Genomic DNA, 15973 nt, shown 5'->3' on the forward strand with positions numbered 1-15973 from the left:
TGTCAAAAAGTTTGCCAGAGAAACGATTTATGTTTTGGTGGGTTAACATTAAAAACAAGTCATCTTCCTCTGTTGTCATACTTAAATGTTTAAATTATTGACTACAATAGTATTAGTAGTACTACTAAAACATGTAGTAATTGAGGACTTCGTCATAGTACTTATGACTGTCTTAATATTATATGCTAACAATGTAGCTATAGAATGTCTACAAGTATTTGTCAGATACACTGTATCCCTAGTCAAACTTAAACTACATTTTTCAATAAAATTATTGACGTCCAAAAATATAAATTTATTACTATAATGGTTTACTAAAAAGGGCATCTGCTTATTAAGTGTGTGAATTTGATTGTTTACCTTATCTGATACATTTTATAAGTAAGGAAATGCACAAAGTATTATTTTTTGACAATTAAGGCTGATCATAGAGCCTATGCTACTTGATATGTCATTTTTAGTTAAATTAAAGCTATTTCCTACTAATATTGCAATACAGGAGTCAGGAGTATATGTCTATGTTCACCTGATGGTAAGCAATACGACCGCCCATAAACAGTAGAAACACCATCCAACACTTGGAATTATGAAGTATTGTTTGGTATTCCACTGCGCTCGCCATCATGAGAAATGATATAAGTCTTATTATGTCCAGTAGTTACACTGGCTACAATGTTATGCTCAATCACGTATGTTCTATAGACACGTACGTCCATTTAAACTTTTTGTCCAAAATTTGTAGTTAGAACTAAAGTTCGCTGCAGCGCTAAAACATCAATCGTCGTTTAATCAAACTTTTAAAACATGCAATGCTAAAGCGCTTTAATATAGTATAAGTAAAATGGCAACCAATACCGGATTGCAGTACACTTCAATTGAACACAGCGAGTTTTCGGAGCGCCAGATATAGTACATAGTGCATATACATATATAACGATGGTTTTGATATAAAAACGAATTAAATAAAATACATTACACAATCAGTTTTATCAATCAAAATACTTAAATAATTTTTATAAGGCCGCGTATACAATACGAATTAAACTTGATAAACGTTTCGGGTTGCTCTGTTCGTTTGTTGACTGAATTTTCTGTCTCACAGATATATTATGGACAGAGCTCAAGCCGTGATCTTAGTCCCCTGCTGAATTTTAAATTCTGTTGTTTTTGGGATGCCAAGAATATTTTAAAATATACATCTGATTTCGTATTATTCTTTTTCCTATGATAATTAAATATTAGCCCAATCAGGCTGAAGTGAGAGATCCTCAGGCAACATTTTATCTCAGTATTTCTAACGTACGTTGCCTGGTATCGGAATTCTCCAAAGAGAGCCGGCGTCAGGCAGGCGGCCCGTCATAAAAACTGAGCTGAATTTATTCTTAACATCAGGTGCAGTTAAGCCACTTTGCCGAGGTTCTATAAAAAAAAAAAAACTTTAATATATATTGCGCCGACGCCATGTTGGAGTGTGATAACGGTCGGTGGAAATATAGTTGCTACTGATTTTTTTATAAGTTTCACAAAACTTGTTGTACAAGGTATACAGAGTTTTCAAGACAAAAATTATTACATTATGTTCATTGACAAAAGTGAACAACATTCTTGAAGTGAAAAAACATCCATTAAATCTAAATTTCGGCTTAACTATATTCAACATCAAGAATATAATATAAACAATAGGGGTAGCAAAGTAAGTAACAAGTGTGAAATAATACTGAAAAAGAAAGACTAGACAAAAAGAAAAACAGTGCTATAAAATGACGTCATTGAGTAAATTATATATCGGATGTATGTTGGGATAGGTCGCGTATATTCGTATTTTTTATACGTGCACTGCAATCACTACACTGCACTGGTGAGTGGAGTGGGGTCCAATGGAATGTGGACTGAGAGATGATTACCCCTCAGCAGTCGAAGTTGTTTGTAAAGGCAGTACAATCCGTGCCTCCAATACGACGTGAAGGAACAAGATGATCAGAAGTTTAATCTCAAATTTATATTTAGTTGTTATTGTGTTAGCAATTAGTTGCAAAATCGTATGATAATTAGTATCAATACGAACCCACGCGATCACCGAATCTACAAATTTATCGAAAAATGCATAGTAATAACATTAAAACAAATAATATTTTTAATTATATATTGTAGGTATTTTATCAAACATCCGGTGAGACAAACGCATTTTTATCGATTAGAAAAAATTGGTAATACCCATGACATCAGTCAATTAATAATTAAGCTACAATTTCAGATAGAAATATATTCTGGGATTGGGTCTTTGAAGCTGCACATCAGTGTCTAAGGGTTCACATACCCTGATTCCTGCCGACTTCTCTTTATGTAGAATCTAACTATCGTCATCATAAAGTGGCCATAGCCTAGTTGGTCGTGGAACGGACTGCCGAGACGAATGTCCGCAGGTTCAAAGCACAGGGCCCACACCTCTGACTTTTCTAAAAAAATGTGTGTGTATTCTTTGTGAATTATCGCTTGCTTTAGCGTTGAAAGAAAACATCGTGAGGAAACCTGCATACCTGAGAAATTCTCTATAGGAATTTTTAAGGGTGTGTGAAGTCTACCAATCCGCACTGGGCCAGCGTGGTGGACTAAGGCCTAATCCCTTTCAGTGGTACAGGAGGCCCATGCCCAACAGTGGGACAGTGTATAATACAGGGCTGATATTATTATTATTATTATATATTATAACTATAATTAGAATGATTTGCAGACCACATTAATTCATATTCCCCTCATTGAAAATCAGCGCTACAGTATCAGTCATGCTGGTACTGCTGAAGCTGAATGAGGGTTCCCATTGTTGGCACAATGAGTATAATTGTGTATTTTTTCTTTAAGTATATGTTTTATTTGTCTCTGCTTGTATTGTACATGTTATACTGCTATTGTCCCAATAATAAATCTTTCTTTCTTTCTATATTAGTACCTATATGTTGTGTCGGGTTCTCTTTCGGAAAATTTCACCTTTCGCCACAGCTGCATTATAATTTTTTTTGTTCATGGATCTTTGATTATTAATTGACCTTAAATCTATTGTTTCGATTTTCTCAGTCACCGACTTCAAAATTGGTAACCGGTATGTCAAATTATTTTTGGTTTTTATTGGTTATTGAACTACTTTTTACAAAAATGCTCTAATGTAAGCTCCGCCTTATGTTCAATTTTTGATGTGCTTGATAGTTGCTATATTATAGTAGTATCGAATATAGTTTCAAACGAACAAGATGTATGTTAGGCCGCTAATCATATGTGTTGTACTAGTAAATGTGCAGAGTCAAGGAATTCAAGAGACGAGAATAGTAAACATAGACCAAGGACCGGTGCGAGGATTCAAGAAACCAGGGGCTGGATACTATTCGTTTTACAACATGCCCTACGCAACTATCAGGGAAAGATTTAAGGTAATCCATATTCTGTAAGGGTTAATTTTTAAATTAGAATTTTCTTAAACGAAATATGCATAATGATTTTTTTAATTAAAATACTCTTAAACGAAATATATTACTTAAATTAAACAACAAATAATAATAATCCTTTACAAGTCAATGTATACCAAATTTTAAGTCAATCGGTCTTGTGAAAGTAGAAAATATGCTGATAATATTTAGACGTGAATGTTTTAATCTCTTTTCCATACAATAAATTACAATATTAATAGCTTTTTTAAATGATAACATTATTAATTATATTATTAATTAGATTTGCAGAAACAGCTATGAAGTTCGACCTTACCACTAAACTTCGGAATTAAAATCCTATTCGGTCTGCAGCTGTGATTTTTTGCTCAAATAAGAGTAATAGCTGACCTTTCTAATGACCATAATAGGGAGATTCAATATATCGTAAATTTACACATAAATAATAATAATAAATATTTCAAATTCAAGCAAATAAATTGTTCATTAATTATTCATTCATTAAGGTTACAAACAAAAAAGCCATCAAAATCTGTCCATTTATTTGGCAGCTATGATGCTACTGATAGACTCACTGACACGGATCTTAAACATATAACTTTTTACGTCGGGTTTTAAAAATGTAAGTTATATAGAAAAATAACGCAAGTATTTTGTGTTTATAATCCATCTGGTTATAATTTATTTAACGGATGACTTTTATCAGAGAATTCATACATGTCGTCCTAAATATTAGTGATCGACAATGAACAACGTAAACCAATGGTTCTGGAAGCATATAATTTTGCCGAGTATCCAAATTTAGTTTAATAATTAACTGAGGATTTATATATACTATATATAAATAAGACGCTTAACAAAAGCAACCGATGTTTTAAGCCACTCCTTAAAGCTTAAGTGGAAATGGGCAGGTCATGTAGCGCGTCTGCAAGACGGCCGCTGGACAAAAAGGGTAACGACATGGACCGGGCCTCAAGGCAAACGCTACAGAGGAAGACCGCTTACGAGGTGGCAAGATGAGATTATCAGGATAGCAGGTCATGATTGGATACAGAAAGCTCAGAGCAGAGAACGCTGAAAATCTTTGGAGGAGGCCTTTACCCGTGAAGGGGTTCTGGAAAACCCATAATATAAAAAAAAAAAAAAAAAACTAATTAACTGTACTAACCATTTCTAGAAATAAAAGGCTTTTTATTTTATTTATTTATATATACTATCTGGCTTATGGATTATGGAATTATTCACATAATCTACAAGAAATTATAAATGTTCTAGGTTATCCGGTAAAGGAGCAATTGAGAAAACACAAAAGGTCTCCATTACTACTTAAAACAGTGTCATTAGTTAGATCTTCAATGCTTCATTTTATGAGATACTACACGTTTTTTTGTTTTTACCAGGCCGCCTCTCCGCCACCCACATGGACAACACCTTTCGATGCCGTAGATCGGGGCATCATTTGCCCTCAGGCCTTTGTGCCATACGTCAACTCAGCCAACAGGACCATGCAAGAAGATTGCCTTGTCATAAATGTGTTCGTTCCTGAAACAAATGAGACAAATCTCCCTGTCCTTGTTGACGTACATGGTGGAGCCTTCCATGCTGGATTAGGAGACGCATTTACTTACAATAAATTTGCTACATTAAAAAATGTAATTGTAGTCACCTACAACTACCGCGTTGGCATACTAGGCTTCATATGCATGGGCACGGAGAATATTCCGGGTAATGCTGGCATGAAAGATGTAGTTACGGGGCTTCGGTGGGTGCAGCGAAACATTGCAAGCTTCGGAGGAAACCCTAATGATGTAACTCTAACTGGATGTAGCGCTGGTGGTACGGCAATTGATCTACTAATCTTGTCGAATTCAACGAAAGGACTATTCAAAAGAGTTATAACCGACAGTGGATCAAATCTCGCTGCGTATGCAATACAACCAGATCCAATCGAAATGGCGAAACAAGACGCTATGCTATATAATTTCACAGATGTCGATAATTTAGATGCTCTGGAGCAGTTTTTCTTGACTGAACCATATGAAACATTTACAAGGACAAGTTCTAACTGTGGACCATGTGTAGAAAAAGATTTAGGACAAGAAATGTTTTTACATGAAGCTCCATACACAATTTTGAACAGAGGAGATTTCATTAAATACCCCACTATGTACGGGTTAACTGATATGGAAGGACTATTCTATTTTAACAGATTTGAGGAATTAAGTCAGCAGATGGATAGCAACTTTTCAAATTTTCTGCCAAACGATTTGCAGTTTAGCAGCGAGGGGGAGAGACAACGCGTAGCTGAATCTGTGAAGTATTTTTACTTTGGGAATGGATCTGTTTCGGGTAATTTAAAAGCCTTTGTGGACTATCAGTCTGATGTTGTTTTTGTATACTCTATTTTGCGAACCGTTCAATTAAATGTACATGTTGGACACAGAGAGTTGTATCTGTATGAGTACTCTTATTATGACGATGGATCTTTGGGGAGCCCCTCATTGTGCCCAAGCGAGAGCTGTGAGGGATGAAGACGAAACCAACCTTACAGAGAATTACATGAGAATTAAGACTTTAATGAGAGAATTTTGGTATAACTTCATGATAGCTGGGTGAGTTATAGCTAATGCCTTTACATATTCATTATTGGATTCATAATAAATATAACATATAAGTGTACATTCTTTCCAAACATAAGAATATTATTTTAATTATATTACAATAATCGTTTTTTATTTAAATTAAGTAAAAGTGAGCATGGAATTTTGAAATCCGAGTCTTTTTCACTTGGCTGGCTAGTCACTGCTAATAATCCCAAAGCAAAGCACCTGCATGATGGATTATAATATTTAATCGATTTAATAATAGGAAAACGAGTCCTTGTCATGCTGAGAGGCATTATAATATCTTAATATCTAAAATTTATGATATTTATCAGCTTGAGTTATTGTTATCTTTAAGAATTACTTCAATGTTCAATTTAACAGTAAAACATAAATCTTAATCTATTTGTACGATGACGAACAAATTATATTATTTATACATTGGTATTCCTAAGTCTTTGGGAGCAGTTCGAGACTTCACACAAAAAGTCTTCGACGTACTTGACAATGTTAAAGCACTTACCATCCGAACATATATATCATTTATTTGCTTGATGGATTGTATGAAAAAAAAAAAAACGAGAGAGATATATTGATTAGAGAATTTAAGACAAATAAATTAGATGTTGGAATAGTACAGACTATTTAGTAAAAGTCTCATACAGTACTAGCAAAAAAAATCTGTCTCTTAGCAACTCATGATTAGCTTTTAGAATTTACCTATGTAACTGTCGCATAATATACATATGTAGTTAATATATTTTAATTTATTGGGCTTGTATTAATATAAGTTCCGATGGGGTAGGCATGTCCTTATGGATAAAACTCGAAAATAAATATAGAATAAAAGAAAAAAATAATTATAATATAATTGCTATTTTATAAAATTTATATCAGCATGCAGATTACGAGACGCTAAGAGATACACCTCCATACCATGCGAGATTTATGATTAATTATATGGTTATTTATTATTTGCAGAAATCCAGTAATCAACGCGAGTCCTGTCCCCTCATGGCCTATAGTAGGTCAAAACCGATCTCCACATCTGTCCGTGGGTCGAAGCATAGAGCTTCGTGGTACACTAATGCAGGAACGAGCACAATTTTGGGATGCGATATATGAGCGACACTACAGATTGCCAGTACCACCTAGCCGAGACTCCGCATCCTTACTGGCACCAAGAAATTCAGTATCAGTAACGATTCTGTTAATTATTTTTAATCTCTTGTAGATTTATTAACGTGAATTATTGCTTATTGAGTAATTTAATATACATGTATATATTATATCTAGTTTATGAGTATACACTTATAATGTGTGTAAATTGTATCCAAAATAACTTTTTATTTATCTAGTATCCTATTGGATTTTAATTAAGGGCTTTTCATTAAAATTATGAAATCGTACGTTGAGTTTTTATTACGCGAACATTCATTTATCATTGTCATCAGCCGCAGGAGGTCCACTGCTGAACATGGGCCTCCTTCTAAGATTTCCAGATCGACCTTTTGTAAGCCGCCCGCCTCCAGTGACCTTCTGCGACTTTTATAAGGTCATCTATCCACATGCGTGGACGACTGACTTTGCGCTTGCCAGTTCGTGGCTTCCACTCCAGATCCTTATGGCCCCATCAGCCATCAGTTCCGCGAGCTATGTGCCCTGCCCACTGCCATTCATTTATAGTCCATTGTTATATCGCTGGTTGATGGTTCATGATTTTGTTGGTACTTTGTGTGCATATGTATAACATAAACACACAAAGTACCCACTCCACAGTCAAACGCACATGCGTTTATGTGGGTTGGCAAGGGTGTCGCCAATATGGGGGATGGAGGGGCAGCTGCCCCCTAGAGGTTATAAACCTCGAATGAATTCACCAATTCTATTCCTAATATTCTGTATGCTCAATTACGCTCTGCGCTATGTTATTGTTAAAGCGGAAGAGGGGGAAGAACATGTGCTCTTGACTTTACCTACAATTTAACAAATAAGCCGCGTCTAAACGCGGCTTATTTGTTGAATTATAGAGTAAATTATATTAGATAATGAAATTGATAAAATTTGTTAAATAGTTTGTAGTACATTGTGTATTAATAAGTCCTGTATGCCTTTCCTGGTCTGATATCTACCTAAAAACTGAGACTAATTCCGCATTTAATGAATTCCATTATTCTATAATCTCTTTCCAAAAGTTTGAGTTAAAATTAATATACAATATAAGACCAAAAATGGATGACTAAGGATTTAAAACTAAGTTGCAAAAATAATCGATCATTATGTTAACAGTATTACATTTTGTTGTATGTTCGAGCACGGTAAAGTGTAACTGCACCTGATGGTAAGTGGAGTGGGGTCCAATAGAATGTCGACTGCCTAGAGATAGTCAGCTCTCGACAGTTGACATAATTATGCCGCCCTATTCGAACCAGATCCACTTATACAGGCTGATCTCGAAACGCGACTCCTTTACATGGGCTACTATGGCTTCTAATACCTGGTCACCATTCCGGGCGGTTACGGTCCTATCACCAGCATATGTTTAAATGACGTCATAAAAATAATTTACCTGAAATATATACTATTCGTTGACGATATTTCCTTTATAGTCACATCTAATAAAAACAATACAATAGAAACTCGTTTACCATTAATGACACAATAGATAAATTATTCCATTGGTTTGATATTAACCGGTTAGATATGTAGAATGATATCTAATAATGTAAATTTTGTGTTTAGCAGTTTATATTTTGTTCTTTGGATACAATTATGTCTTCAGCACTATAGTTCAGTTGTAAACACGTTATTTTTAAAACATAATTTGTTAAAAAATTACTGTTTGTTTGCCAAAATAAATTAATCAAAATATTATAATATATATTGTTAATTTAGACAAACCCACCAACATTTAATAGTAAAGGTATCATTAAACTGAATATAAATAAATCAAAAAATTATCACTTACAAATCTTTTGGGAATACTTAATAAAGATATTAATCGGAAATTACACATAGGTATTGTTAGTAGTAGAATTAATAATTTTGTATATGCAATGAAACCAGTCAAAAAGGTAACAACACATATATTATGTAGAGTAGGGTTCTATAATGTGGGGCCACAGCACTGACACAAACAGAACATTTGTTGTACTAAAAATGCATACGCTCAACGTGCGGACTTAAGATTTTTTTTTAATTGCTTTGAATAACCAGACGAGCTTGCCGTTCGGCTCATGGTAAGCGATACGACCGCCCATTAATAGTAGAAACACCATTCAACACCTTGAATTACAAAGTATTGTTTGTTATTCAGCTCGCCCGCCATCCTGAGACATGAGATGTTAAGTCTTATTATATCCAGTAATTACTCTGGAAACTGAAACACAACAGTGACTATACTGCTTCTTGGCGGTAGAAATCGACATTGCGGTAGTACCTACCCAGGCGGACTTCACATATGAGAGACCTAAGATGAAATAAGATGTAATATTATTTGTAACGGGAAAGGAAAGAAAACTCATTTGTGGTCTCTCTGAAGATTTTTTCTTACGATGCAACAAGAATGGAGGATGACTGCTTTTTCAAAGGTGATTAGTATGAATTCTGGTAGGTGGAGTATCTCTATGGAGTTGTAGATCGGTATTTTTGAAGTTATACTTCTTTTGGTACGTTAGGGATAAATAATGAGAGTAAATTTTACGATGCGCGCGCACACTGTCACGAAACAGAACAGGAGCCGAAACGAACAGTTAGTCATTAGTTAAATTATAACATTATTATATCATAGGTAGTAACTGTACAAATAAATTAATCCATATATATATAAAAATGAATCCCTATTTCCTTTGGTGACGCCATCACGCGTGAACGGCTGGATCGATTTCTTTTTTTTTTTTGTTGTGTTTGTTACTGTCAGGAGAAGGTTCTTATGAAAGAAAAAATTTCAAATATTGCGTGAAAAATTAGAATTTTTAAAAAAAAAACTTAACGAAAATATTCATTTTATATAACTGTCAATTGTTTGAAATAACTGTCAGCGTAGTCCATTGAAAAGTTACATTTGGGGTTGCGTTTTTTAGAGGACGCAATTTTATTTTTTTGAAGTGTAGGGGGTCAGTCTAAAGCTAAAACCAAGTTTGTGTTGTCCCACGGCCGCCATCTTGAAAGTAGGTGTTGAAATTGTTTTTACGATGTACTTATCTCTTAAACTATTTATCTGACAATAAAAATGTATAAACATTGTGTGTTGGAAATTAAATTCTCTACCACTTTGGTCTAGTAACTTTGTCGTAAAACTATAAATAAAAAAGTTATAAGCGAAAATGTTAAGAAATTCAATGTTAAGCAATGTCCATTGCAACGTCATCAGAACGTGTGTTTATAAGGTTCATAATACTTTTTTTGTACTATCATTAATACCCAAATACCCAAGGGACCATTAGGGAACAAAAGAACATCTGCCTGCTATTATTATTATTTCTAACCCTCTTATTGTAAGAATAGCTGATAATATTGTGTTGAAGTTGTCCTAAGTAGAAAGTTTATTAGCATTTTGACTTTTAAAAAAGTCTTTTTAAAAGTCAAAATGCTAAAAAAAAAGTAGTTTTCACTAAAGTTAAAATCGTGTCTAAAATCATTCGAAATCGTCTGCAGAATTAAAAACAGAATAAAATACATTCGCACGTACAGAAATATGTAGCACAACTAAAAGATATAAGTTGAACGACAACTTCAACACAATATTATCAGCTATTCTTACAATAAGAGAGGTTAGAAATAATAATAATAATAGCAGGCAGATGTTCTTTTGTTCCCTAATTGTCTCTTGGGTATTTGGGTATTAATGAGTACAAAAAGAGTATTATGAACCTTATAAACACACGTTCTGATGACGTTGCAATGGACATTGCTTAACATTGAATTTCTTAACATTTTCGCTTATAACTTTTTTATTTATAGTTCTACGACAAAAGTTACTAAACCAAAGTTGTAGAAAATTTAATTTGCAACAAAAAGTGTTCATACATTTTTTTTGTCAGATAAATAGTTTAAGAGATACATCGTAAAACCATTTCAACCCCTATTTTCAAGATGGCGGCCGTGGGACAAGGGTGGCGACCCCACAAACTTGGTTTTAGCTTTAGACTGACCCCCCCTACACTTCAAAAAAATAAAATTGCGTCCTTTAAAAAACGCAAGGTAAGGCCTAAAAAATGTAACATTTCAATGGACTAGTTGACAGAATGCGCGCCGCAAATTCATATTTAAGACGGGACAACGTCTGTCGGGTCAGCTAGAAATAGATACAAATGATAATTATTAAAGTACGATTTTTCCATTATTGGTGTTGTTTTTTTATACGTGCATGGCTAAGTGACCTCACTACCTGATGGTAAGTGGAGCGGGGTCCAATAGAATGTCGACTGACAAGAGATAATTACCCCTTGACAGCCGACAAAATTATGCCGGCATATTGGAACCGGATATACACAGGCTGATCTCGGAACGCGACACACTTACGTGGGCCACTATGGTGGGTTTTAACACTTTGTTTACGGTGCTCGCTATCCGGGATATAAAATATATTCTACCAATAACAAGTAATTATGCTGGTTACAGTTAATTGAAACTGGAACAAACAATGCTGCTTGGTGGAAGAAATAAGCAATGCATTGGTATCTACCCCGCCGGCTTCTCGCGATGTAGAGTCAGAATCAAATATACGTAAAATGACGTCTATTTTGCAACTCATGGTATATTATGATATAAAAACTGATTTATACGTATCCCAGCTACTAATTTTATCTATATCCGTAAACAATTTCTATAAGGACGTGTACACAGTACACAATAAATTTAATAAGACAATTTACGCGTCACGATCGTTTGTTGACCCTTCGAATTTACTGTCGCACGGACTTAGGTATGCCGGTATCGATCGTGTATGTAGTTTGTTTGGATATTGGTTTTGCGATTCAACTACACAGTCAATAGACGATATACCATCAATTTTGTTTTTCAACGCGCAGTCCGTGCTTCCGTCGCAGCGAAAAATAGGGGAAGCTAGTCAAATGAACCGTGGATCGATTAGAAATATGTCAAATATCTGGAAAACAGTTAGTGATAGTGAAGGGGTTCCAAGGAAGAAATTTAAGAGATCAGAAATTTAAACTCTACTTTCTATTTATTTTGTAATTATTTTAGCAACTAATTGCGAAATTGTACAGCACTCGCGTTATGCAAACCTGCAAATTTATTGAAGATGAATAGTTATGACAATAAAATATAAATATTTTTTTTGTTATTATGGACCATGAGCATTTTTACGCACTTTTTATCGCGCATACGCAGATGGAACTTTAAATCCATAAACGTCTACAAAAATACTATATTGTAAGCTTTGGCTTATATTTACAATCCGATATGTGTCTTATAATAAATAATAAGTGTAATGGAACGAATTTTAGTATTGGAAACAGTTTCAAACCATCAAGATGTATTTTGGGACGCTAATCATATGTGTTGTACTAGTAAATGTGCAGAGTCAAGGAATTCAAGAGACGAGAATAGTAAACATAGACCAAGGACCGGTGCGAGGATATAAGAATCCAGGGGAGGGATTCTATTCGTTCTACAACATACCCTTTGCAACTGTTAGGGAAAGATTTAAGGTAATTTATATTTGTTGAGGGATAGCCTAGTTGAGAGTGGAACGTATGACCGAGACGAATGTTCACGGAATCAAAACCTAAGGCCGCGCACTTTTTTTTCTAATGTTATGTGTGTTTTCTTTGTGAACTACAGCTTGCTTTAACGGTGAATAAAACATAGCAAAAACTTGCATACCAGAGGTTTTCTATGAGAATTTCGAAGGCCTGTGAAGTCTATCAACCTGCACTTGGCCAGCGTGGTGGAGTAATGCTTAAAAGCTTTTTAGTAGAAGGTCCGTGTCTAGCAGTGGAACAGTGTATAATACAAGACTGATGACATTGTTACTTTACATAATGATTTCTTATGTTTACGTATACCGTACGTTTCTAATCAAGCAGTAAACAGTCCGCCCCGTGACTATGAAGGCTGCAAAGTCTTCGAAGCGTTGGGAGAAAATAATAACGTTAAAAACGTTAATAAACGTTTGATTTCAATTACTATACCATTTTACTAAGGTTTATTTTTCAATGACATACATTTTAGAGATAAAATATAACATAGCATCCCTCGTAAATAACACTCTGTCTGGACGTTTCTCCACTTACCATTAGGTACAGTGACGTTACTTTTCCGTGGCTATAAAAAAAATCTAAAATGTCTTTTGTATGAATAAAATAACCATAATATTTCAAGTTTATATTCCAGCTGATATTCTTTATTTGACGGTTGCCTTCTATCTCATAATTGATGGATCAGAACTATTTTTTAATTTACTCACTGACAATGCACAGCGTCATCTGGTTCTAGAAACTTACAGTTTATCAAATTATTTTATTATCATTTAATGTTTTGTTTTACTAACACTCAATTTTTGTTTTTCTTTGACCAGGCGCCATCTCCACCACCCACATGGACAACACCTTTCGATGCCGTAGATCGGGGCATCATTTGCCCTCAGGGTCCTGTGTCATATGTCGACTTAACCAACAAGACCATGCAAGAAGATTGCCTTGTTATAAACGTATACGTTCCTGAGACAAATAAGACCAATCTCCCTGTCCTTGTAGACGTTCACGGCGGAGCCTTTCATGCTGGATTCGGAGCAACATACTCTTATAATTCATTTGCTACGTCAAATAATGTTATCATAGTTACCTACAACTACCGGATCGGCATACTAGGGTTCATATGTATGGGCACAGAGAATATTCCGGGTAATGCTGGCATGAAAGATGTAGTTGCAGGCCTTCGGTGGGTGCAACGAAACATTGCAAGCTTTGGAGGAAACCCTAACGATGTAACTCTAACTGGCTGTAGCGCTGGTGGTTCGGCAATTGATCTCCTGCCTCTGTCAAATATAACGAGAGGACTATTCAATCAAGTTATAATAGACAGTGGATCAAATCTTGCTACTTATGGGGTACAATCGAATCCCATTGAAGTGGCGAAACAACATGCTGAGTTATACAATTTCACAGACTTCCATAATTTCGATGCTGTGGAGCGATTCTTCTTGACTGAACCATTTGATACATTTATAAAAATAAATTCTAACTGCGGACCATGCGTAGAACGCGATGTAGGTGAAGAGATGTTTTTGACTGAAGCTCCGTACACAATTTTGAACAGAGGAGATTATATAAAATATCCGACGTTGTACGGGCTGAGTGACATGGAAGGATTATTCCCTCATGAAGCAATAGAAGTAATAAGTCAGATTTTGGAAAGTAACTTCGCAAACTTTCTGCCAAGCGATTTGCAATTTAGCAGCGAAGAAGAAAGACAACGCGTAGCTGAATCAGTGAAGTATTTTTATTTCGGGAATGAAAGTATTGCATCAAATTTTTTGAAACTCGTCGACTTTCAGTCTGATATAACTTTTGTAACTTCCATATTGAGAACTGTGAAACTGAATGTAAACGCTGGTCATAGGGAGTTCTATTTGTATGAGTATTCTTTTTATGAAGAAGATGCTGTGATTAAAGGGGCACCCCATTGTGCCCAAGCACGGGCTGCGAGAGATGAAGACGAAACCAACCTTACAGAGGACTACAGGAGGGTTAAGACTTTCATAAGAGAATTTTGGTTTAACTTCATGACTGCTGGGTGAGTTAAAGTAAAATTTGTATTACATAATAAATGTAATATTTAAGTGTACATTCTTTTAAGACATTATTATTTTTTTAAATCGTATTTCAATAATCATTTCTTATTTCAATGAAATAACAGTGGTCATGGAATTTCGAAATCTGAGTCTTTCTCACGTGCTTTAATTTGTTGCTGGCAATCTTGAGTTGGGTTATTAGATCGAACCAATTAATAATAGGGAACAGAGACTTCGTCTTGCTGAGGGGGTTAATAATATTTAAAGATCTAAAGAATATGATATAAGATTATATGATTAAATTTATCAGCTTTTTATATCTATAATTTTATCAAGGATTATTTTGTTCGATTTTTTACTAGAAATGTAAGCCTTGATCTGTTTGTACGATTACAAACAAGTGATATCTCTCAACATTGTTCATTGTAGAACTTTTAGTTTTGACAAGTCTGGGACCCATTCGCGTCCTATACAACAACAAAAAATCGAACTACTTAACAATGTTAAAAGCCCTTAAAATTTAACCATAATTATTGTAATTTATATCAGCATGTAGATTGCGAGAAGCCATAAATCTCCATAGCATGCGAGACATATGATTATCTGCATTGTTATTTATTATTCGCAGAAATCCAGTAATCAACGCGACACCAGTCGCCTCATGGCCTACAGTGGGTCAAAACCGATCTCCTCATCTGTCCGTGGGTCGAAGCATAGAGCTTCGTGGTCCACTAATGCAGGAACGAGCTGAATTTTGGGATGCGATATATGAGCGACACTACAGAGTGCCAGTACCACCTACCAGAGATTCCGCCAGTTCACTAGCACCAAGAAATGTTGCAATTATAGCAATTCTTTTAACTATTTATACTCTTTTGTAGATTTATAATTGTAATCAGATAGTGTACAATTTATGACTGTCGTATTTAGATAAGTATTTATTTTTATTAAAAATGATGTAATCTTCGAGTTATTTATATTACAAATAATCAATTAAGGTTTGTATTTATCGTTGGTTTTAGTTCAAATGACCTGCAACCTTAGGCAAGACGCCTTTTTACAATTGTTTATGCGAGTGAGATAAGAAAAAAATATATGGGAATGACTTAAACGATCGATAAGTCTATCGCTTAGATATGTTATTCGCATAAATGCCTTTGCTTTTTATTAGCGTT

General features: G+C 34.8%; 2 protein-coding genes across 2 annotated transcripts; both read left to right on the plus strand.

Moving 5' to 3' along the window:
- Positions 1-3197: 3197 nt before the first annotated feature.
- LOC115455573 (juvenile hormone esterase) lies at positions 3198-7449 on the plus strand. The gene is made up of 3 exons (XM_030184209.2): positions 3198-3422; positions 4838-6049; positions 7022-7449. Exons 1-2 carry the CDS (start codon positions 3246-3248, stop codon positions 5966-5968), a joined length of 1308 nt encoding a protein of 435 aa, XP_030040069.2. The 5' UTR covers positions 3198-3245; the 3' UTR covers positions 5969-6049; positions 7022-7449.
- A 5040-nt stretch (positions 7450-12489) lies between these two features.
- On the plus strand, positions 12490-15767 carry LOC115455572 (esterase FE4). The gene is made up of 3 exons (XM_030184208.2): positions 12490-12714; positions 13584-14800; positions 15427-15767. The coding sequence occupies exons 1-3, from the start codon at positions 12538-12540 to the stop codon at positions 15677-15679; spliced, it is 1647 nt and encodes a 548-aa protein (XP_030040068.1). The 5' UTR covers positions 12490-12537; the 3' UTR covers positions 15680-15767.
- Positions 15768-15973: the final 206 nt, after the last annotated feature.

Source organism: Manduca sexta, chromosome 7, assembly GCF_014839805.1.
Source record: "Manduca sexta isolate Smith_Timp_Sample1 chromosome 7, JHU_Msex_v1.0, whole genome shotgun sequence".
NCBI lineage: Eukaryota > Metazoa > Arthropoda > Insecta > Lepidoptera > Sphingidae > Manduca > Manduca sexta.

What these genes read in the sequence shown, in the direction of transcription:
- LOC115455573 (XM_030184209.2), top strand. Translation starts at nt 3,246, where the DNA reads ATGTATGTTAGGCCGCTAATCATATGTGTTGTACTAGTAAATGTGCAG. An exon ending in CTATCAGGGAAAGATTTAAG is followed by an intron (nt 3,423 to 4,837) that starts GTAATCCATATT and finishes TGTTTTTACCAG; the next exon opens with GCCGCCTCTCCGCCACCCAC.
- LOC115455572 (XM_030184208.2), top strand. Translation starts at nt 12,538, where the DNA reads ATGTATTTTGGGACGCTAATCATATGTGTTGTACTAGTAAATGTGCAG. An exon ending in CTGTTAGGGAAAGATTTAAG is followed by an intron (nt 12,715 to 13,583) that starts GTAATTTATATT and finishes TTCTTTGACCAG; the next exon opens with GCGCCATCTCCACCACCCAC. An exon ending in TTTAACTTCATGACTGCTGG is followed by an intron (nt 14,801 to 15,426) that starts GTGAGTTAAAGT and finishes TATTATTCGCAG; the next exon opens with AAATCCAGTAATCAACGCGA.